The sequence below is a fragment of the Aquarana catesbeiana genome, linkage group LG04, assembly GCF_042186555.1.
Source record: "Aquarana catesbeiana isolate 2022-GZ linkage group LG04, ASM4218655v1, whole genome shotgun sequence".
NCBI lineage: Eukaryota > Metazoa > Chordata > Amphibia > Anura > Ranidae > Aquarana > Aquarana catesbeiana.
Genome location: NC_133327.1, coordinates 392,146,092 through 392,170,135, shown reverse-complemented (window position 1 = coordinate 392,170,135; position 24,044 = coordinate 392,146,092). Strand labels below are relative to the sequence as shown.

The 24,044-nt window shown below is 45.2% G+C and overlaps 1 protein-coding gene across 2 annotated transcripts in view; it reads left to right on the top strand.

The window, feature by feature from the left end:
• Window positions 1-24,044, top strand: part of TBC1D32 (TBC1 domain family member 32) — a 503,914-nt gene that overhangs the window by 145,610 nt on the left and 334,260 nt on the right. For both annotated transcript variants that reach the window (XM_073627171.1, XM_073627170.1), the window contains exon 17: window positions 6,256-6,457. In XM_073627171.1, coding sequence (XP_073483272.1) covers window positions 6,256-6,457 — 202 coding nt within the window. The remainder of the gene's footprint in view (window positions 1-6,255; window positions 6,458-24,044) is intronic.

Below are 24,044 nucleotides of genomic sequence, written 5' to 3'. Positions count from 1 at the left end.
GTCTGTCAGGTTGGGGAGCAGTTCTGGAACAGGCTGCGGTCCAAGGGGTATGGTCCAAGACAGAGAGGACCTTACCCATCAACATTCTGGAGATCCGGGCGATACATCTAGCTCTAAAGGCCTGGACTATCAGGATACAGGGTTGTCCGGTCAGGATCCAGTCCGACAATGCCACAGCAGTGGCTTATGTCAATCATCAGGGAGGCACCCGGAGCCGAGCTGCTCAAAAAGAGGTGAACCAGATCTTAGTCTGGGCAGAGATGCATGTGCCATGCATATCGGCAGTTTTCATCCCGGGAATAGAGAATTGGCAGGCGGACTATCTAAGTCGCCAGCAGTTACTTCCAGGGGAATGGTCTCTGCATCCCGACGTCTTTTGGGCCATATGCCAAAGATGGGGGGTTCCAGATGTAGATCTCTTTGCATCCCGATTCAACAAAAAGATAGACAGATTTGTGGCAAGGACAAAAGATCCTCTTGCATGCGGGACGGATGCGTTGGTGATTCCGTGGCATCGGTTCTCACTGATTTACGCATTCCCGCCTATTCTGCTATTACCACGACTCCTTCGCAGGATCAGGCAGGAAAGAAAGTCGGTACTTCTGGTGGCCCCCGCTTGGCCCAAAAGGACTTGGTATGCAGAAATAGTAAGGATGACAGTAGGTTCCCCGTGGACACTACCGGAACGCCCAGACCTGTTATCTCAAGGTCCAGTGTTCCATCCTGCCTTACAAACGCTAAATTTGACGGTTTGGCTATTGAGACCCACGTTCTGAAGAGTCGTGGGCTCTCAGGTCCTGTCATATCTACCTTGATTAATGCAAGGAAGCCAGCTTCCAGGATGATTTATCATAGAGTTTGGAAAGCTTATATAACCTGGTGTGAATCCAGAGGTTGGCATCCCAGGAAATATGTCATAGGTAGAATTCTTGATTTTCTACAATTAGGATTAGAGATGAAGCTGGCCTTGAGTACCATCAAGGGCCAGGTCTCTGCTTTATCAGTATTATTTCAGCGGCCACTTGCTTCGCATTCTTTGGTCCGAAACTTTATGCAGGGGGTGATGCGTCTTAATCCTCCGGTAAACCGCCCCTAAACCCCTGGGACTTGAACTTGGTCCTGGCTGTGTTACAGAAACAGCCTTTTGAACCAATAAGTCAGATTCCTTTGGTCTTGTTGACAAGGAAGTTAATTTTTCTGGTGGCCATCTCTTCTGCTAGAAGAGTATCAGAATTAGCAGCTCTTTCCTGTAAGGAGCCTTATTTGATTATACACAAGGATAGAGTGGTACTACGCCCTCATCCTAGTTTTTTACCGAAGGTGGTTTCTGATTTTCATTTAAACCAAGACATTGTTCTACCTTCCTTTTTTCCAGATCCCTGTTCTCCAGAAGAGAGATCTCTACATTCGTTGGATGTAGTAAGAGCAGTTAAGGCCTATCTAGGGGCAACTGCTCAGATCCGCAGGACGGATGTTTTGTTTGTGCTGCCAGAGGGTCCCAATAGAGGACAGGCAGCGTCAAAAGCTACCATTTCTAAATGGATTCGACAGTTGATCATTCAAGCTTACGGTTTGAAACAGAAGATTCCTCCGTTTCAGATCAGGGCACATTCCACAAGGGCTATTGGTGCTTCTTGGGCAGTGCATCACCAGGCCTCTATGGCTCAAATCTGCAAGGCCGCAACCTGGTCTTCAGTTCATACATTCACCAGATTCTATCAGGTGGATGTGAGAAGGCATGAGGATATCGCCTTTGGGCGTAGTGTGCTGCAGGCAGCGGTACAGGGTCCTCAGGTCTGATTGCACCCTTGGTCGTGGTCCCCCCCCCTCAGGTAGCATTGCTCTGGGACATCCCATCAGTAATTACTGAGGCTCTGTGTCCCGTGATGTTCGAGAAAGAAAATAGGATTTTTTAAAACAGCTTACCTGTAAAATCCTTTTCTTTCGAAGGACATCACGGGACACAGAGGTCCCGCCCCTCTTTTAATACACTATATTGCTTGGCTACAAAACTGAGGTATCCCTGCAAGGGGGAGGGATTATATAGGGGGTTGAACTTCCGGATAGGGTGTGCCAGTGTCCAATCACCAGTGATACCTATATAACCCATCAGTAATTACTGAGGCTCTGTGTCCCGTGATGTCCTTCGAAAGAAAAGGATTTTACAGGTAAGCTGTTTTAAAAAATCCTATTTTTTTCTCTTATCAATACATATCAAGACTTACTAATTAAAGTAGATATGCACAACTGGGAATCCTGCTTTGTATCATCGTTAGGGCAGTTCTACATCTGTTAGTGGCCTAGTAAGTCTTCCCTATCATTTTGGGCGTTTGTTTAGAAAAAGCTTGCAATTCTTCTTTTCATGCTATTGTTACACTATTACATAGCAGCTTTGCTTTTTTGTCATGTCTTGCTCACCAAATAAAACTGTTTATTGCATTTTAAAAAATGAAAAGGGATTCTTAAATACGTATGTAAGAGTTTAATTGCGGAGAAGGCTAATATTGGCTATACCAATTATTATAATGTAATTTGTTTGACCCCATTGAGATTTATCAACAGCTGTGCAGTGCTAGAGCCTACCTTCTTGGATGCAAATTAAATGGGTTTAGGTAGGGTATCACTCCTTGTAGTTGCTGGTGAATGTAAGGGAGATTGTACAGAAAATGCACAATTAAATTGTAATATACAGTATATGGCCTTAAGATAGAGAGGGAAACATCATGTTAAAGTGGTTGTACAGTCTTATTTTTGTTTTCTCTAAAATAACAAACAGATGTATACCTACCTGCTCTGTGCAATAGAATTTCACAGAGCTACCCTGATCCTCTTCTTCTGGTGGTCCCCAACTGGTGCTCCTGGCTCCTCCTCTTCTCGATGGGCCCCCATAGGGAGCCACTTCCAGCCCTGTTCCCTCGTTAAACAGGATTTGACTGACTGCAGTGGGAGCCAATGACTCCTGTTGCCTCAGCCAAGCCTGAGAGAGCAGAAAGAGCCACTACAGATGGCACAGCGCTGGATCGAGTGAGGACTCAGGTATGTAGGCAGTTCACGAGACTGCTCTGTTGGACACTGAGGTTTATGTTTCCAACATACTTTACAGTGTGTGTATATCTGGATGTTGCAGAATATTCAGGTTCTATAGAAATACTGTTTAAAGACAGCAGTATTTTCTTAGAAATAGAAACAAATTGCTAAATAAAAAGATCTTTATCAGTGCCAATTATTAGAAACTGCCGACATGTTGTAGAAACTGTCACAGACCAGAAAATGTCATAGACTACTGGCATGTTACTAGAGTCTAATAAAGAGAGAGAAAAAAGTAACTAAGCAGAGAAAGACCAAAAACAATCTTATAAAATATGAGACCAAAAGAAAGAAGGCGATGCTGCCTTAACCTTGTTATTTTTAGTGCTTCAGATTCTACAGCACATGTTACTCAACCAGCACTGCCACCTTTCTTCTCTACAAAGCTCTGAAGATATCAGGCTCTTATAAGCCAGCAGTGACACCTCGACAGACACCGTCCTTGTTAAAAGTTTTTTCTGGGTTTACAAATCATAACAGAGATGAGAAGTATGCAAACATGAACTAAGAAAATGAAGCTCAGTACAGCGACGTCAGCTAGATGACCAGAGCTTACTATGTATAACAAGAGATCCCCATATAATCGTGTATTAGGTCATTGTACTCGGTAACAGTGGAAATACAGGCAAAACACATGTATTGAGCAGTAATCAAAGGGGCTGTATCTGGAGAGAGGGAGTCTGTGTTACTGAAGAAGGGGAGAGCTTCATTGCTAGGGGAGAGAAATGAAAAGAAAGGAGAAAAGAGGGAAAAGGAGAGGGAATCCACAAGGGTGACCCAAGCCCGCCAGAGGAACATTCAGTAGGGACAGTGTGAAGTGCGCTACCATGGCAAGAGGACTATTTGATCAAAAGTCGGCAGTAAGCCATGAGTGACCCAGGGTTGCCATAGTGAGTCAAATTTGGAGACCTGATCTTTTTCAATGGCTTCCATTTTGGCATGTATCATTGCGTGATTTACCCTGTGTTTAGCCTCAACTACCATCAATGAGGGGGATTTCAAAGCTTTAGCTATCGCTTGTTTCGCTGCTGTGAGGAGACAAAAAGCTTAAATTGTTTGCGTGATAGGGAGTCTGGTTTTAGACAGAAGTGCCGTGGCTGGGTCTGGTTGTATTGATGTGTCGAACATTTTGGAGGTGAGGGCAAAGATATCATTCCAGAATGTTTGGGCTATTGGACAAGTCCACCATATATGCATATGCGTGCCTTGTTCCGTAAAGCCACGAAAACAGAGAGCTGAATAGGAAGGGACAAATTTAGCTATTCTGGTGGGTACTATGTACCAGCGGGTTAGTACTTTATAATTAGCTTCCACCTCTAATACATTGGGTGAGGAAGATTTGGTTGTTGACCAGATCTGGGACCAGTTTGCAATGTCTAGAGAGCGCCCAAGATCCTCCGCCCATTTCAGTGTGTACTGTGGCCTTCCAGAGTCTGGCTTAGCTAGGAGGTGGGAGTAGAGAGATGAAATTGACCCCCTAGCATGCAAGTCACATTTACATGTGGATTCAAAGCTAGAAAATTGATTGAAGAGGGTATCAGTTTTAGTGTTGGGTGTGTAAAAGCTTTTTCCCACCCAGGATCATTGTCATTCATGTCCAGGCTAGCTGCCAGCACCAAAGCAACAAATGACACCATGGGGTTGATATACTAAAACTGGAGAGTGCAAAATCTGGTGCAGCTCTGCATAGAAACCAGTCAGCTTCCAAGTTGTTTTTTTATTTGAACAAGCTGAAGTTAGAAGCTGATTGACAACCATGCACAGCTGCACCACATTTTGCACTCTGCAGTTTTAGTAAATCAACCCCCATGTGCCCTAGTCCACGCCCTTGAACCATGTAAACTAATGATGCTGAGCAGCAGATACGGGCAGGGCACTGTGATGCCATGCCGAGTCATGGGGGTGATGACTGAATTAGGGGGAGTGGGTTCAACCCTCCCCAGTACCCCCTGACATCTGGCCCTGTTCCTCATTGTCCTGATGCTCCTTGGAATTCAGAGAAATTCATGGGATCCAGAACCTACACTGCTATTACTCTTACAAAGAACACATTAAAACAGCTTCCTAGAGCAGGGGTAGCAACTTACCTGCACCCACAAAAAATAGGTATTTCCACAAAACCCTTTCCCTGAAGCCAGAACTTCCTTCTAAGGTTATGAAGGTGTCAATGAACCTACTGACTACCTTCACAGGGCTGACTTTTTTTTTTTAATGGGCCTCCTTGTAGCATCTCTAGTGCTGAAATGCATTTGAATTTGTGCCAGCAAATTGGGTTGCCTGCATGTGTGTGCCTGCAGGTATTGCTGTATCAATTTCTATCTCTGGTGTGGCAGATTAGTATCATTCTGTCAGGAACCATAAACCAGGCAGAGACAGAAAATGCACTTAAAATCACACCTTTAATTTAACAGCAAAAATAACAGGATAACAGGAATGTAGTCAAAAACATAAGCCAGGGTTTGGAAGCCAGAGTGGGTAATCAGATGAGCCAGGATCAGGGAACCAGAAGTCAGCAGTGTCAGGAGCCAGTGTCAGGTAACCAGGTGAGTCACTGTGGAAACAATGAATGGCTGGTAATTAACCGACGGCTGAGCAGGCTCTGGGCAATCAAAAAAAGAGCTGCTAGTAAATAGGAGCCCAAACCTGATACATTCAGATTGGGGAAACTTTCATTTTGATTGTTAAATAGGAAGTTTCAAAAACAAAAACAAACAACAAAGAGAAACAGCCTAAAACCCTAAGGTGCTCTATCAAATATGCTGCTGCCTGCCTTTCCATACCATATACAGTTAACCAGGTAGAAATATAAAATCACATATAAAAATATTTTTAATATTATTATTTTCCTAGCTCTCTCATTTCAGTCAAAATACATAAAGACACATGGGAAAATCAAAGTGGTAATTTACAGCTATACATTTGATTATTTACATTTTAGTTGCAACATTTTAAATGATCTGTATACTCTTTATGCTCATTTTTATTGAAAGTCCCTTACACACAGCTCCTGGCTATAATCACATTATAATGCATTGGGGGAATCTAAAGCCAATATAATATAGTAATAGTAAGGTTTTAAAAAGATTAATTACTTTTACCTTTCAATACTGTTTTTGTTGGTAGAAATATTTGCCCATAGACCGTTTAATTCTCTTTATCTCTTTTTAGTACCATGGGTGCCCATGTGATCACCCAGTTTTCCATGAAACTTCTCAGTGAAGAAATTACTGCCTTATCTGAGTCAGACATGCTGCCTGTAGTGAAAGGGTCCTTCATATTCGTGTGTCGCCAAATGTACCATACATGTGAAGGACTTCAAGTGCTGGCACCTTATCAGTTGCATGAATGCATTGCTGCGGCTTGGAAAAAGGTAAGTTCTGAACAAAAAATGATAAAAAAATCCAAAGTTATGCTGAAACAGCTTTCCAGTGTCTGCACGTGAAAGTAGTGTACATTTCCCTTTTTAGAACTAATTCTTATAAATGGTTAAAGTTGCTTATTTGTTTACTGCTTGCTGAAGTATAATAGAAAGGAAGAGGTGAGCAGCATTCACTTGATAGCAATTCTATTTCTGTTCCAACCACATTGTAACACGTGCTGCATGAAAAAGAGAGGAATCTTTTCATTACAACGAGCATAGAAAACTGTATTTCAATAGTCGTGCATTCTTTTATACCTTCATTTTTTTTCTAGTTGTTTATCAGAACATTACAAGCTTCTCTTGACCTTTAGTATTATATATGCTAACCTTGAGATTTACTTCTAGCGTCATTTGTCAAACGATATCACGTGCAGTCTACATTGCACAGATACATTTGTAAGTTGAGATGTATGTAGAGGTGGATTTATGTTAATCGCATGACACATATCACCCTTCCATACTTACTTACATACTTAAATTGTCACTTTAACAAAAATAATAATAAGCTTCTGACAGGTATAAAGTATACATAGAAATGCATGTGTATAGTTGCAGCAACTTTCAATCTTTCCCCTCTGCCATAGTTGCCAACATTGCAAAAAAAATATGTGGGACACTTTTTTGGCTGTAGGCAGAGCCTTATAATTAGGGGGCGGGGCATGCATTTGTAGGCGTGACATAGCAATAAAAAATAAAACTGCCACGGCAAAAAATGGGCGTGGTTTACGTGAAATAGTGGGCATGGCTTAAATGGGCATGGCTCGAAGGGGGTGTGGTTAGAGTCGGAGATGAATGAGGGATGGAGAGGGAAAGGGGGAGAGAGGAATGAAGGGACAGCGGTCCCAGATCCTACACAACAATGGAAATATGTGTATTCTAGAAAGTTTAACAATCAGCAGATAAAGATTCTGCAAACACCTGGTGTTAGCACTTCAATCATCCCGGCACCATGATTGTTATGGTGTCAGGATGATTGAAGCGCATTATTTCTATTATTACATTGTAATATAAAATTAAATCATTCAACTCACCATAATGCCGAATCAGTGGGATCCCTGAGCGTGTCACCTGCCACGTCGCCTTCCACCAGCAGAGTCCACCCTTGCATCAGGGGTCCCCAGCAGAGTCTGTCCTTGCATCAGGTGCCCCCAGCAGAGGCCGTCCTTGCATCAGGTGTCCCCAGTAGAGTCCATCCTCGCATCAGGTGCCCCCAGCAGAGTCCGTCCTTACATCAGGTGCCCCCCAGCAGAGTTAGTATAGATCCCCTCAGTGCAGACCCCCCTCCATCAGTGCAGACCCCCCTTCATCAGTGCAGACCCCCCTCCATCAGTGCAGACCCCCTCAATCAATGCAGACCCCTCAGTGCAGACGCCCTCAGCAGACCACCCTCAGTGCAGACCCCCCTCAGTGAAGACCCTCCCCTCCCATAACGCCCCCAAGGCCCCGGCAGCACATATCCATTACAGCATGAGCGACACCTGTTGTAAAAATTCCTGCGACCTATGCAGTCTCTCGACCCACGCCACTTCCTGTGCGGCTACGTCATAACACAGCTGACGGCGGGGCTTTACTGCGCATGTGCGACTGCACTGTGGCTTTACCGCGCGTGCGCAGCCTTTCCTTTCAGTTCAAGAAAATTTTAGATTTGAGCGGGCGGGCGGAGGCGGTGCGAGTACATTATCATCACATTACATTATCGTCAGCCCTGCCCCCGCCCCTAATACGCCCCTAGCCTGCTCTGGAGAAGGAGGGCGGGCATGGGACAAGGTTGAGATAAAATATAGAGCTGCCCCACACCTAGCCTGCTCTGCTGAAGGGGGGCGTGCCCATTTCCCGCATAGCACAGTCTATATGAATGGGGCAAGAAAATATAAAGCTGCCCCGCCCCCGCCCCGAGCCTGCTCTGGTGAAGTGTGTTCAGTGGAGAAGGGAGGGGCCAATCCGTGCGAGAGGAGAAGCTGATTCATTGGCTGCACGGATCGAGCCCCCTTCCTCTCCACTGAACACAAGGGGGAGCGATCTAGCGGCGGCGGCTCCGGCGCCCATTTTGCTGAAGCCAGCTGCAAAAAAAGGTAAAATGCAAACATTCCCGATTTCCCTGGGAAAATCCCGATTCAGCACAGCCGAGGGTCCCAAAATCGGGATTGTCCCGGGAAAATCGGGACTGTTGGCAACTATGCCTCTGCCCAAACATGCTGATTGATAAAGCTCTTTTGAAGTTTGCCTGCTCTCTGCAACCCTTAATGTGTTCCTGTTGGCCCGTCACTGTGATGGCCAATAGGAATGTGTAGGAGATGGAAGTGGAAAGTAAGTTTTGAGATTTGAGAAGAAAGTACCAAAGCTTTGCCTGGCCACAGCAGTCTGGCAATTAGGCAGGGCAGGGCTGCTGCAGATGTTTGAAGCTACAGCTAGGTGCTTACAGCAGGCATGTCCAAAGTCCTGCCTGCGGGCCCTTTGCGGCCCGCGTTCCGGTTTGATATGGGCCCCACTTGGAATTTACATATACATCCATCTGTTATGTTTTTTTTGCTGTAAATATATCTTATTTAGCTGAACAAATCCCTGAGCGCCGCGCTCATTGTTAATGAGCCGGGGGGGGGGGGGTTGTGGCTCGGCGTGTTCAGAAGTCAATGTGCCCGAGCCGCTATGAAGCTGACAGCGCAAAGAGCCAGTCACAAGCACTGTGACTATTCCCAATCTCTGCATCTGCAGTCCGCAGATCGGGGAAATGTCACAGTGCCTGTGATTGGCGGTGGCGCTGCGCGCTGTCAGCTTTCTTCCTTGCAGGCTCGGGCACATCGACTTTTAACAATGAGCGCGGCGCTCAGGGATTTGTTCAGCTCAAGAAGATAGGTATATTCACAGCAAAAAAAACCATAACATGCTCGAGCTTGGGGGCCACAGATGGATATACTTGGGGGGGGCACAGATGGATATATATGTAAATTCCAAGTGGGGGCCACATCAAACTGGAACGCGGTTCCTTTCAGTCAGTGCGAGGCACTGGTGGATTAGGCTGGCTAAAGAAAAGATTATTATTTAAAAAAATAATAAACGCTCAATTCATCCTTACCCCGAAAAGTGCTTGGGGATTGGTCAGAGGCTAAAGAAGAGATATGTATAAATTTTTTTTTTAAACATGACACGCCTGAGCTCATTATTCCCCTGAGAAGAGAAGATATATATATATATTATATATCATCATATATTGACATCAATGTTATGACATGAATAGTATTCCATTTGCAATAATCTTTGCATAAAATATTTCATTTGCATTTAATTTTAATGGTTCGAAAGAAGTCAGGCAAAATGGTCGGCCCTCACACATGTTCACTTCATGAAATCTGGCCCTCTTTGAAAAAAGTTTGGACACCCCTGGCTTACAGTTTTTACCTCTAAACATCAGTCTCGTTTGTTTGTTTGCATTGTATTTTTCTAAAAATGGTCATTTATCAAGTCCCAGGAGAATATGCTCGACTGGAGCAATAACACTGAAGTGCTCTATACGTAAGGAAGGGCCAGAGCTGCCTCTATTTTTTTGAGGAGGCTGAGGTCTTTGGACATCTTCCGGATGGTGCTGAAAATGTTGTAAGAGTCTGTGGTGGCCAGTCCTCTCCTGTATGTGGTTGCATGCTGGTTAAGCAGACTTAGTGTAGCGGACACCAGCAGACTCAATAAACTGATTTGCAAGGCCAGTGATGTTGTTGGATTGGAGCTGGAGTCTTTAACAACAGTGTCAGAGAGGAGAATGTTGTCCAAGGTACGTTCAATGTTGGACAACTCCTCCCACCCACTCCACAATACGCTGGTCAGTCTGAGGAATACCTTCAGAGATGGATTGTTACAACAACGATTCACCACAGAGTCACACAGGAAATCATTTATGCCTGTGACTATCAAATTGTATAACTCTTCTCTGTGAGAGCTGAATGTGAGGATTTAATCTGGTTTATGATCCAGATTTTTATGTAGTTTTTATATTATGTTGGCATTAGGTTAACTATGTGTAATGATTTTTGAGTGATGTTAGAGAAAGTGACGTAATCTGCATGTTGGTAGTTTGATTTTCTGTTATTTTTTGAATAGGTGTTATTCTATGTAGTATTTTAACCACTTGCTTACTGGGCACATATACCCCCTTCTTGCCCAGGGCAATTTTCAGCTTTCAGCGATGTCAGTCTTTGAATGAGAATTGCGCGGTCATGCTACACTGTACCTATATGAAATGTTTTATCATTTTTTTCACACAAATAGAGCTTTCTTTTGGCAGTATTTAACCACTTGCCGCCCGCCAGATAACAAAATGACGTCGGCAAAGTGGTTGCGATATTCTGTCCGAGCGTCATATGACATCTTTCAGGATATCAAGCCGCTGCGTGCCCCCTGGGGCACGCATCGCGGTGGTCGTTATTGCGGTGTATCAGTCCGACACACCGCAACTCCATTCTAGGTAAAGAGTCTCCGACAAAAACTCTTTACCACGTGATCAGCCGTGTCCAATCACAGGAAGAGCCATTGATCGGCTTGCTTCTCTCCTGATGGGGGGGGGGTCTGTGTTGATTGTTTATCAGCGCAGCCCCCCTCGGATGCCCACCCAGGACCACCAGGGATGGCCACCACACTGGACCACCAGGTATGCCACCCTAGACCATCAGGGAAATGCCAATCAGTGCCCAGGCAGCTGCAAATCAGTGCCCAGGCAGCTGCAAATCAGTGCCCAGGGAGCTGTCAATCAGTGCCAAAGAAAAATGCCTGCCAGTGCCACCAGTGATGCCTATCAGTTAAATCTATCATTGCCAGCCATTAGTGCCCATCAATGCCCATCAGTGCCGTCTTTCAGTGCCCATCAGTGTCGCCTATCATTGCCCACCAGTGCCACCTATGAGTGCCTATCAGTGCCACCTATCAGTGCTCCCCGTCAGTGCCACCTCATTGGTGCCGCCTTATCAGTGCCCATCAGGGCAGCTTATCAGTGCCCATCAGTGAAGGAGAAAACTTAGTTATTTACAAAATTTTATAACAAAAACAAAGAAAAACTTTTTTTTTTAAACATTTTCGGCCTTTTTTTTCGTTTAACAAAAAATAAAAACCGCAGAGGTGATCAAATACCACCAAAAGCTCTATTTGTGGGAACAAAATGATAAAAATTTAGTTTGGTTACAGTGTAACATGATTGCGCAATTGTCATTTAAAAAGTGACATCGCTGAAAGCTGAAAATTTGCCTGGGCAGGAAGGTGCGATAGTGCCCTGTATTGAAGTGGTTAATCACCACTGGGGTTTTTTTTTTTTTTTTTATATAATCTTTATTTATCAACATTTTAGTAGAAAAATACATACATTTTAGAAATGCAGGATAGAACACACATATAATTCTTCCATACATCTGCTAGTGCAAATAAGGATTTCGGACCTACGGCGGCGGCCCTATCTGTAATCTACAGTATACATCCTGAATCAGGATGAACATGCGGCGTCGTGTTGGTTGAACCAACCTTGGCCGCATTCAAAGTGCTCAATGATCAGGAGAGCCAGTGGACGCGCCCTCCCTGTCAACGGCTCGAACCGAGGGGGGTAAATACCTCCAACAACCTCATCCGTCTCGCCGTGTCCAGGAAGGGCACACCCTTCCCGTCCCCCCACCCACCAGAGGCGGGCAACGAAAAAAGGTCCACCTCCTAGTGGGGGGCCTGTGCTCCCCTTTGTTGTCAGCCGCCGCCCACGTCCAGGTAGTGCAACTTCTGTATCTTATGACCGCAGCCTGATAATTGGCAACTGGTCTGCAGTCTAAGAAGTAAAATTAGAAGGTAGAGAAGAATAAGAAATAGTTAGAGTCAGGGGGGGAACAAGTATGAAAGGATGGGGAGGTGGGAAAAGGGTAAGAAGGGGAGGGGGAAGTGGTGTGGAGCATACCTCAGAGTCTGAGAAGGTCCTGTAGATCTGCGCCGAGCGAGTTCTGCCGTCGGTTGGTTATCATCCTGGAGGGAGTCTATGAAAAATGTCTATCAGTGGGCCCTGTTACTGTTGCCCAGGCGGGATCTCAGGGTTGGTTCTGCTAATTCCAGCAGGGCCAGATCTAGGCTTGAGGGTATGAGATTCGGGTCGAACATAAAGTCTCTCCAAGGTCCCCATATGGCCTCAAAGCGTTCCAATTTACCTTTACAGGATGCTATCCAGTGTTCAGCTTCTCTAATATCATTGACTTTTTTAATCCAGTCATCTCTAGAAGGTACCCTGGATTGTTTCCAATAAATTGGAAGGAGGCGTCGAGCTGCGTTTAAGAGATGTGGTAGTATGCATTTTCTGTATCTACTAATCGGCATCTGAGGGACATGCAGGAGAAAGTAGACTGGGTTCAAAGGAAGATCCAAGTCTAGAATTTCTTTTATTAGGGATTTGACATCTGCCCAGTATGGCTGTATCAGAGGACATTCCCACCAAATGTGGAGGAGCGTGCCTCTCTGTCCACATCCCCTCCAGCACTGGTCTGATACCGAGGGGTAGATACGAGCTAAATCAGTTGGTACTCTGTACCAGCGCGACAGAAGCTTGTAATTTGTTTCTTGGGTTCTGGATTCAATAGAGCTTGAGTGGGTGAGCTGATATAGGTGTGTTAGTTGGGATGTGGAGAAGTCTAGTTGTAAGTCTCTCTCCCATGTCCGTATATAGGTCGGTCTGAGATTGTCATTAGCACTGTTTAATAAGCGATACATTTCAGATATTAAATGTGGGGTCGGATCTTCCTCTACAAAAAGTTGCTCGAAAGGAGTAAGAGTGGAAATATCTCTTATGGATTGTCTGTGAGTTTCGAAAAAGTGATGGAGCTGTCTGTAGCGCCAAAAGTTTATTTTGGATTCCCTGTGTCTACTTTGTAGGGATTCGAAACTCATCAGCTTACCGTTGCTCATCAGTTTCCCACAGCTGGCATTACCATAATCCACCCAAGGGGCGAAAAAGGCCATTTGCTCTCCTGGCAAGAACCAAAGAAATCCCCCTAACGGGGCTAGTGGGGACATGGGCGGTGATAGGTTTAAGATCGAGTTTAGTTTGTCCCAAGTGGAGAGAGTGTGTCTCGTCAGTGGGGAAGTTGAGTCTGAGAGCCCTCGGTATTCATTTGGTAGCCAGGGAGCGAAGGCCAGATTCCTGCCAGCTAGCCATTTCTCAAGAGAGACCCAAATTTTGGATTGGGTGTGGAAGCGCCAGTTGAGGATCCTCTGAAGAGCAATTGCTTTGTGATATTTCAATATGTCTGGGATCCCAAGGCCACCTGCTAGTTTTGGGCGTTTTAATGTCCTCATGGCTATTCTAGGGCTACGTGCATTCCACACAAATCCCGTTATGATGCTATTAATCTGGGAAAAGAATTTGGTAGGCAGTGGGATTGGTATCATTTGAAGAAAGAAGAGTATACGGGGTAGAACATTCATTTTTATGATGTTAATACGGCCTATCCAAGTGAACGCAGTCTTGGTCCAGAGGGAGAGATCTTTTTTAACTGAATGGAGTAGTGGGGGGAAATTTGCATCATATAAGGAATTAAAGCTGTCTGTCAATTGAATCCCTAGGTATCGGATGGAGGATTTAGCCCAGGTGAAGGGAAAGGAGGCTTGTAGGTTACTCATCATTGCAGGGGTTAAGAGAATAGGTAAAATTTCAGATTTGGAGTAATTAATTTTGAAATTTGAGAGTGATCCGAATAATTTCAGTTCCTTCATCAGGACTGGCAATGATAACAAGGGTTCTGAGAGGTGGAATAACACATCATCAGCGTAGGCGGATAGCTTGTGTTCAGTGTTTCCTACCCGTAGACCCCTTATGTCTGCATTCGCCCTAACCGTGCATAGTAATGGTTCAAGGACTAGAGCGAAGAGAAGGGGGGACAGGGGGCACCCTTGTCTCGTGCCATTCCTAATCGGGAATTTAGAGGAAAGCACTCCATTCACCTTGACCTGTGCACAGGGCGTAGAGTAAAGCGCCAGGATGGAGGTCAACATGCGTGTTTTAACCCCTAGTGTCTCCAACACCGCCTTGAGGTACGACCAGTTGACCCGGTCGAAGGCCTTTTCAGCGTCCGTGGAGAGAATGATGTAAGGTTTGGAGTCAGGGTTTGATCGGGCCCAGTGGATGAGTTGTATGGCCCTAATGGAGTTGTCCCTCGCCTCCCGCCCCTTAATAAACCCAGTTTGGTCGGGGTGGATGATATTGGGCAGGAGATTCCCGATCCTATTCGCTAAAATCTTGGTTAGTATCTTAACGTCCACGTTAAGGAGGGAGATCGGGCGGTAGCTCTGGGGGAGCGTCGGGTCTTTACCGTCTTTTGGCAACACTGTGATGTGAGCCAGGAGTGCCTCAGAGGGCATGGGGGCCCCTTCCGCTATGGAATTAAAGTAGGCGCACATGTGGGGTTTAAGGAGGGGTAGGAAGGTTTTGTAGTACAAACCCGAGTATCCATCCGGTCCCGGGCTCTTTCCTGTGGGGAGGGACTTCACTATCAGTTCAATCTCCCCAGGGGAGATCGGAAGTTCAAGGTCAGCACACTGGTCTGCACTCAAAGTTGGAGCGCCAGCAGCAGCCAAGTAGTCTCGTATGGCTGTGGACTTGGAGTGCTGTGTTTCTGGGGAGTTGTTAGGATGTAAATTGTATAGGTGTGTGTAGTAATCTTGAAACCCTGAGGCAATTTTGGAGGACCGAGCTGATACCTCCCCAGAAGGGGAACATAATTTTTGTATGTAAGTCTGCGCGTGCTTCTTACGAATGGCTCTAGCAAGCATACGACCACATTTGTTGCCGTGTTCGTAATATTTGTGTGATAGACGTCTGACTTGCCTACGAGTCTGCCGATCAAGCAGGCGCAAAAACAAATCTCTTAACTCAGTTAGCCTCTGCAATGCCTCAGGGCCTCCATTTCTTTTATGTTTGAGTTCCGCGTCTTGTAGGGCAGCCAACACTCTTTCAAAGTCTGCCTGAAGTATCTTTTTAAGTCTAGCCCCTTGTGATATTATCTCTCCTCTGATCACTGCCTTGTGGCCCTCCCACACTACGCCCATGCTGATATCGTCCGTCACATTTTCATTAAAATAATTTGAGATGGTCTCAGATACCTTGGCTACTGCCACTGTATCGTCCAACAGATTTTCATTCAGCCTCCACGTCCAGGCCCCTCGGGAGCCTGTAGGGAGTGTTAGGATCACCCCCACTGGTGCATGATCAGATAGAGTGATGTTCCCAATGAACGCGGACTGCACGAGCTCTAGTGTTGGGCGGTCCACATAGACGTGGTCTATGCGGGTGTAAACATCATGTACTGTCGAGTGATAGCTGAAGTCTCTCTCCTTTGGATGGAGGACCCTCCAGCTATCAAGCAGCAAGTTGGACTGAAATGACTTTCGGAAGTGTTTTAGGAAAGCATAAGAGTGTGAGTGTCTAGAGCTGGAGGTATCTAACAGGGGGTCCGTGCTAACGTTGAAGTCCCCTCCCAAGATAACATAGCCTTCTTTAAAGTCTGCTAGTAGGTCTAGAGTACTGTCGATGAAAGTAATTTGATTAGAATTGGGCGCATATAACGAGGCGAAAGTATATTTTCGTCCCGCTATGGTTCCTTTCAAAAATACATAACGGCCTAGTGGGTCTATTTTGCTGTCCGAGAGCTGGAAGGGGCAATTCCTGTGAATAGCAATCGTGGTGCCTTTAGATTTAGCTGTGGGGGAGGTGCTATGGAACCATTGGCTAAATAAATGGGTAGGTAATCTAGGCAGGGAGTGATGAGTAAAGTGGGTTTCCTGTAGGAAAACCACGTGAGCTTTTAATTTCTTAAGTTCCCACCAAAGTTTGTTTCTTTTCCCCGGGGAGCATAGGCCTTTTATGTTGTATGATATTACCTTAATAGTAGACATGTCTGAATAAGTGGTAGGGAGGATGTCGGATGGACTCACTCGCCCGGCGCAGCATCTGAAGTCCTTGGTTGCTCCTAGAAAGGAAGGAAAGAGGGGAACAGAACGGTGGGGGGGAGGAAAGTGAATAGAAAAATGAACAGAGAAAACAAACTGTTAAATTAACGTAAACAATACGACAAGACTTTCTCAAAGTCTGTAAATAGAACATCTATAGGTGGGAGGTCCCCCTCGGAAAGAAGGGGGCCTCAGACCTTACCTATTGCCCCAACTAGGGACTGTACCCAATATAGGGTGGCCTACGTGGGGGAACGTGTGCCTAAACACAGGGTGGAGAGCGGAGCCCCATCTCCACTCACCGCGTCTTAAAAGGTGTTTGGGGTTGGAGGTGGGAATAAACTACTGCGTTAAATTTTGGGGTTCACAGTTTCCCACCCAGTACCAGAACATCAGAAAATACATATATAAGGAAAAATTATTATTTACTACTAGTCATAACTCTTGAGTGATCTGCAATCACAGCCAACTGGATGTCAGCTAAAAGCGTTAAGGCTGATATTGGGGGGCCTAATCTCTACAGGAGAGAAAAGGGGGGGGGCCTTTTCTTAACTACTGGGGAAGTCTATGACCACTGTAAGAGTCCGGAGGGACTACACCCTCAGTCACGGGTATCTGAGGAGCCATGGAGGGTATCTTGATGCTGAAGCTGTCTGTCCCTTCTACGGTTCCTACGGGTAGTAGTTGACCATGGTGTTGGGACCTGGATCCCAGGAACGCCAGATGAAATTCTCCAATCCGGAAAGTCCACTGCGTCTAGGCCCAGAGAGGACAGGAACTGAGGGAGATCATCTTTGTTGCGGAGTGTGACTTGTCTTCCATCTTTAGTCGCCTGCAGAAAAAACGGGAACCCCCAGCGGTAAGGAAGGCCAGCATCTTGGATCGCCGTCAAGAGGGGCTTCAGGGCTCTGCGCTGCATGAGGGTGCGTCTAGATATGTCCTGATAAAAGAATAAACGTGCACCATCGAAGTCATAGTAGGGTTTGTTGCGCATTTTTTGCATGATGCTGTCTTTTAAAGTGAATTTGTGGAGTTTGCAGATTACATCCCTGGGGTTGTCCACTTCTTGGGAGGGGGGTCTTAGTGCCCTGTGAGCTCGGTCAATTTCTATCGGAGCCGTGGCCGGAAGGCCCAATATGTCTCTGAATATATCTGTCAGCATGGGGATAATATCCCTTGGGGCTGTGGCTTCTGGGAGACCCCGAATCCTAATGTTCGCTCTTCTGCTGCGATTTTCTGCATCGTCCAGCTGACATAATAGGGTTTCAATCTGCTGGTCTTGCTGCTGACATTTAGATTGCAGTAGAGCAATAGTGGGGAGAACCTCCTCTAGCTTCTCTTCTAATGCTTCTACCCTGTTACCCAGGTGGGAGGTGTCAGCTTTTAGTTGAGCAATGTCCTCTGTAAAAGCTTTCTCTACCCTGCTTGTAAAACGTTCAAGGTCCTCCTTAGTGGGTAAAGACATAATATGGCGCTTGATATCCTCTTCACAGAGGTAGTCAGATTGTTCAGAGCGGCCATCTAAAGAGGCAGGGGAGGCACAGGGGGCTGAATCACTGACCGACCCTGGGGATGGCACCGGAGATGCTGCTGAAGCTGAGGCTGTCCCTTTCAGGGTTCGGGTTGAGGCCGTTGCTGGCTGAGTGGATTTTGTGGCTTTCTGGGCCTTCCCGGTCGGCGCCATCTTGGAGGCTTCCAGGCCTAGTCCTCGGGTCCCGGAAAAGTATAAATCCAGCTGTCCCTGCCGCGATCTGTCGGTCCTGGTCGGTTGGGAGCTCTGCCGAGATCGTTGTGACATGGGGGGATCTTGTAAAAGTGAGTATCCCCCTATGTAAAGCTGATATTGTGCTGCGGTGTAGCGGAGCTGAGGCAAAGCACGTCCTCACTCCTCCATGTCCAGGACACGCCCCACCACTGGGGTTTTTATTTTTTCCTTAACAAATAAAAAAAAGCAAACATTTTGAAAAAAAAAAAACAGTTTCCATAGTTATAAAATTTTGCAAACAGGTAATTTTTCTCCTTCATTGATGTGGACTGATAGGTGGCACTAATGGCCACTGAGTGAGGCAGCACTGATCAGGAGGCACTGATGAGGCTGCACTGATAGGTAGCACTGATGGGCACTGAAAAGTCACACTGGTAGGTGGCGCTGATATGTGGCACTCATAGGCAGCACTGATAGGTGGCACTGACGATGAGGCACTGATGAGTGGCACTGGTAGGTGGCACTGGTTAGCAGTACCGATGGGCACTGGTAGGTGGCACTGGTGGGCACTGGTTAACAGCACTTGTGTTTACTGAGTGTTACAGAAGCCGGCAATCTGCTTTATTTTTTTCTCCTTTGTGAGGAAAAAAAATCCGGCTTCTGTTTGCATCATGTGATCAGCTGTCATTGGCTGACAGCTGATCACGTGGTAAAGGGCCGGGCTGTTATTGGTTATTTAATTGTTGTGCCTTTTGTGATTTTTGTGTTGTCTTGTTGAATATGGGGATCATGTCACAAACCATTTATTGCTACCCCAAATCCCATCTATAAATACACCATTTTTTCTCATCTACATCTATAATTGTCTGGGTGAGAAGATGGTGTTAAACGTTAAACAATTTCACACATTCTTTAATGCAGTAGTTAATAATACTTTGAGTTTCCATTATGTCAAGTTTGCTTTAACCCCTCAGCGTTTTTTTAGCTTAACCTATTGAACACAAAAAAGTAAACATTCCCCAGTAAACTATTTGTTAAAATTCCTACCCCACCAATTGCCATTTACAGCTTTCAATCCTGCTATCTCAGTGCTTCTTCCCTGAATTTTAGGTCTTGACATTGATATTGGTTACAGGTTTATTTCCTATTGGCGAACACTAAAATAACAAAATGGCTATTTCACCACTTGGCATAATTGATGGCATAAAAGTTTATTCTTTTGAGAACTGTTATATTATGTTTACATTGCAACAGCTTTGGGGTAACTAGTAAACTACAGACCGGATTTTGACTTTTCATCCAAATGATTAGAAGCAATGTTGCTGTTATGGAAGTGATTTGGAGTAACAGTAAGTAGTTTGTGACATGATCTCTATGTACTCCTGGGGCCCGGTTGCCTGACGCCCTGCCACACCATCTCCTGTAATAAATTATTTCAATAGATCACTGTTTTAGAAAAATGCATTGCAAATAGGCATTAAGCAAATGATTTGACAGTCTAAATGATCTTTCTGACATAATTTTAGGTGTAATAAAAATGCAGAATATTTTAGTATTCATTCAAGCATCAGTTTTACTAATTGCGATTAATCTTCTTGAAGAGCAGTCTGATATATCTGAAAGCAAATTTCCACTTTCACAAATATGGGTCTGGACAAAATAAGTCTAGTGGTGCTTAAAACACTCAGTATACCGCACAGATTCAAGTGCTCCAGTAGTTAACAGCTACAATTTGACTGTCGGAAAGGCATTCATTAGAAGAAAATAATTCCTGTTTAGAAGCAGCAGAGAACTTCCATACACTCTGTTCTTCTAGCCGCACAGGTGCCTGCCAGGACTTTGACACCATCAGAGGCATATCCTGCCCAGTCCGGCCTCTGATTACTGGTTTAAACTGGTGGTGTCATCGCTGGCATCAGACCTAGAAAAAAGAATTTCCTGATGATAGCTTGCACCTTTAATTCTATTGTGGGAGCCTCACTGCAACATAGCATTGTAGAATGAATGAGAGTGGGCCTGGCAACTGAACAGCTGCAGAACGCCTACTGTAACTACTGTAATCATTCACAACTGACTTGCCTCAAGCTGCTTCAAGGATAATGTTGCCTAGGTTTACTTTCTTCCACTTCTGGCTCATAGTTATCGTTTAAAAAAAAAAAAAAAGTGTGCTAAACCTTGTCAATGCCTATATAGTTTTAACAGCCATTTTTAAGCATTTCTTATGGCAGAACAAAGCCTAAGGTAGTAAGGGCTGCTGATATTGCAGATAATGTAGAAGAGAATGTCTTATGGGCATTTTCTGGGATTTTATTTAGTGTTTTATTAAACTTGCATCATCAGCACCAACAAAGCCAACAAAGCCATTTTAAAACAAAGTGATGCTGGAACTGTAGTAAGCATAATTGTATACACATATGAACACTAACATTAATAAAAGTTTTTTTTGGTTAACCACTAGGCGTCCACGCTATAGCCGAAAGACGGCTACAGCGCGGACTCCAATTGCCGGGAGGGCGTCCCTGGACGTCCTCCTGTTTACTTCCGCATTGCGCGCACCCGCGGGCGCGCATTGGGGAAGTTTTGTGCTGCCCGTGTCCCTTGGACACAGCCAGTCACAGATTGCTGAAAACGGACAATCATAGCGGCCGTTTTCAGCGCGATCGGCGGTGCCAATGAGAGACGATCTCATATGTAAACATATGAGATCATCTCTCATCGCCGGTTCTTCCTCCTCACACAGAGACAGCGTGTGAGGAGGGAGAGTGAACCGCTGCGGTGGTAAGTGAAAAGAAAAAAAAAAAACGAAAAAAAAATGTCCCCACTGCCATCTGTCCCTGCCATCTGTCCCTGCTGTCATGTCCCTGCCATCTGTCCCCAGTGCCACGTATAAGTGCCATCTGTCATCAGTGCCACATAGTGCCATCTGTCATCAGTACCACCTGTCAGTGTCACGTGCCACGTGTCATCAGTGCCACGTATCAGTGCCATCTGTCATTAGTGTCATCAGTGCCATGTATCAGTGCCATCTGTCATCAGTGTCATCAGTGCCACGTATTAGTGCCATCTGTCATCAGTGCCACGTATTAGTGCCATCTTTCATCAGTGTCACGTGTCATCAGTGCCACGTATTAATGCCATCTGTCATCAGTGCAACGTATTAGTGCCATCTTTTATCAGTGCCACGTGTCATCAGTGCCATGTATTAGTGTCATCTGTCATCAGTGCCATGTGTCATCAGTGCCACATATTAGTGCCATCTGTCATCAGTGTCACGTGTCATCAGTGCCACGTATTAGTGCCATCTGTCAGTGCCACGTATTAGTGCCATCTGTCATCAGTGCCACATATTAGTGCCATCTGTCATCAGTGCCATGTATTAGTGCCATCTGTCATCAGTGCCACATCAGTGTCAGTGCCACGTATCAGTGCCATCTGTCATCAGTGCCACGTATCAGTGCCATTTGTCATTAGTGCCACGTCAGTGTCACATGTCATTGTCCTGGTTCTCCAGGGCCTTCAAAAGTGTAATAGGTAGTCAACAAATTAGATGTGTAATTTATGTCCCTAGAACACGTGACGGTGCTCCCTGCATGTTGGGCCTCTCTATGTGGCCAGGCTGTGAAAAAGTCCCACACATGTGGGTATTGTAATACTCAGGAGGAGTAGCAGAATGTATTTTGGGGCATTATTTGTGGTATACACATGCCATGTGAGAGAAATAACCTATTACAGTGACAATTTTGTGGGGGGGGGGGAATCTTCATTTTGCAAAGAATTGTGGGAAAAAATTACAACATCAAAAAGCTCACCATGCATCTTACTAAATACCTTGGAATGTCTACTTTCAAAAAAGGGGTCATTTGGGGGGTATTTGTACTTTCCTGAATTGTTCGGGTCGCAAGAAATGAGATAGGCCGTCAGTACATCAGGTGTGATCAATTTTTTGTGATTTAAACCATAACTTGTAGACTCTCTAAAATAATACCAAATAATAATACCAAATAATATCCACTAATTTGGGTTATTTTTACCAAAGATATGTAGCATTATAAATTGTGGCCAAAATTTATGAAGAAAAATTACTAATTTGCAAAATTTTATCACAGAAACAAAGAAAAATGCGTTTTTTTCCAAAATTTTCGGTCTTTTTTCATTTATAGCGCAAAAAATAAAAAACCCAGAGGTGATCAAATATCACCAAAAGAAAGCTCTATTTGTATGAAAAAAAGGACAAAAAATTCATTTGGGTACAGTATTACATGACTGAGTAATTGTCATTCAAAGTGTGAGAGCGCTGAAAGCTGAAAATTGGTCTGGTCACGAGGGGGGTTTAAGTGCCCAGTTGTCAAGTGGTTAACATTGCTGAAGCTTAAAAGAGAAGTATGGGGTTTGGGTTTTTTCAGATTTATACTTCTGATGCAGCATCTGTCCCCCTCCGGCCCTAACACTGAGAACCAAGCAATCAAACACAGCCGATCGCTCGGTTCTCAGAGCTCCCTGAGCAGAGAGCTGGCGACTGTCGGTCACCGCTGTCTGCTCTGCCCCCCCACGCTCACTGGAACGATGGGCTGTGGAGAGGGCCGGAGCAGTTTACTGAGAGGCTGAGCCGCATACCAGTCCAGGCATATGGTCGTGATCCATATGCCTGGACGCTCGGTGGCTTCAGCCTGCTGTCTGCTGAAAACGGTTCACAGGTGTGCAGAATGAACTGAACTGATCCACAGGATCCACAGAAGAAGTACAGTCAAATGAGCTTTGGCTGTACTTCTCCTTTAAAAAAAATCTGTGAATTGATGCCTGCATGTGTTAGCCCTCCCTGATTTGTATCTGACCTATTTCCAAGATGAAACTAACTGCCTTTGCATTCCCATTGATGTCATGAATCTGCAGTAATACTTTCATGCCCTGTTTGCTTACCTCTGGTCTATGTATCAGCCTTAGGGCCTGCACTCCCACACCTGCATGGCTCCACCCTAGCCTCTACAGGATACACTATTTAACACTGTGCTCTCCAAGCCTGCCTTGCCCGAGCAACATTGTGTGTTTGGCTTCCTGTGTGTGTCTTGCCGTGTGCTCCACATCTGATTTTGTTTGCTGACCTTGGCTTGTTCTTGACTATCCCTGACTGCTTCATACCCTGACCTTTGGCGTGCTCTTGACTATCTCTGTCTGCTCATTGACCCGACCATTTGGCTTATCTCCTAACTATCCTTTGTTGTCCCAGTCTGCTTCCTCTCTATCCTCCAGTAGCCTACCGTGAGCGTGAGCTGGGAGACCATGGGGGCCGCAACCTGGAAACAGTTGCAGCAAAGTCCATCCCCACAATTAGGGGTCCGGGTGAACACCTGCTGGCTCACCCCTGTGATTGGTGAGACAGAGAATGAATGCGACAGTTTACCATAGAGCTGACCGTGGACCAGATGGTCACTGGCCATCTCTATGACCCTCGGAGGCTGGAAGCAACATCAATACTTCACTTCCGGCACTGGCAGATGTAAATGCCTTTTTTTTTTTTTGCTGGGAAGCCTGTGTTTGATTTTTCTTTTTTTATCTTAGGCTTTCCAGCATAGAGGAGAGATATGGGGACTTATATCCCTCAGATCTCTCCGTAAAGAGGACATGTCATGCCCTAATCCCATTTAAAAGGGATGTTTACATTCCTTGTAATAGGAAAAAAAATGATCAAAAAAATAAATTAAGAAAAAAAAAAAAAAAAAAGTAATACATTTTAAAGTGCCCCTATCCCCTCGTGCTCGCACGCAGAAGCGAACGCATGCATAGGTCTCACATGCATATGTAAACAGCGTTTAAACCACACATTTAAGTTATCGCCATGAACGGTAGAGAGAGAGAGCAATAATTCTATCGCAAGACCTCCTCTGT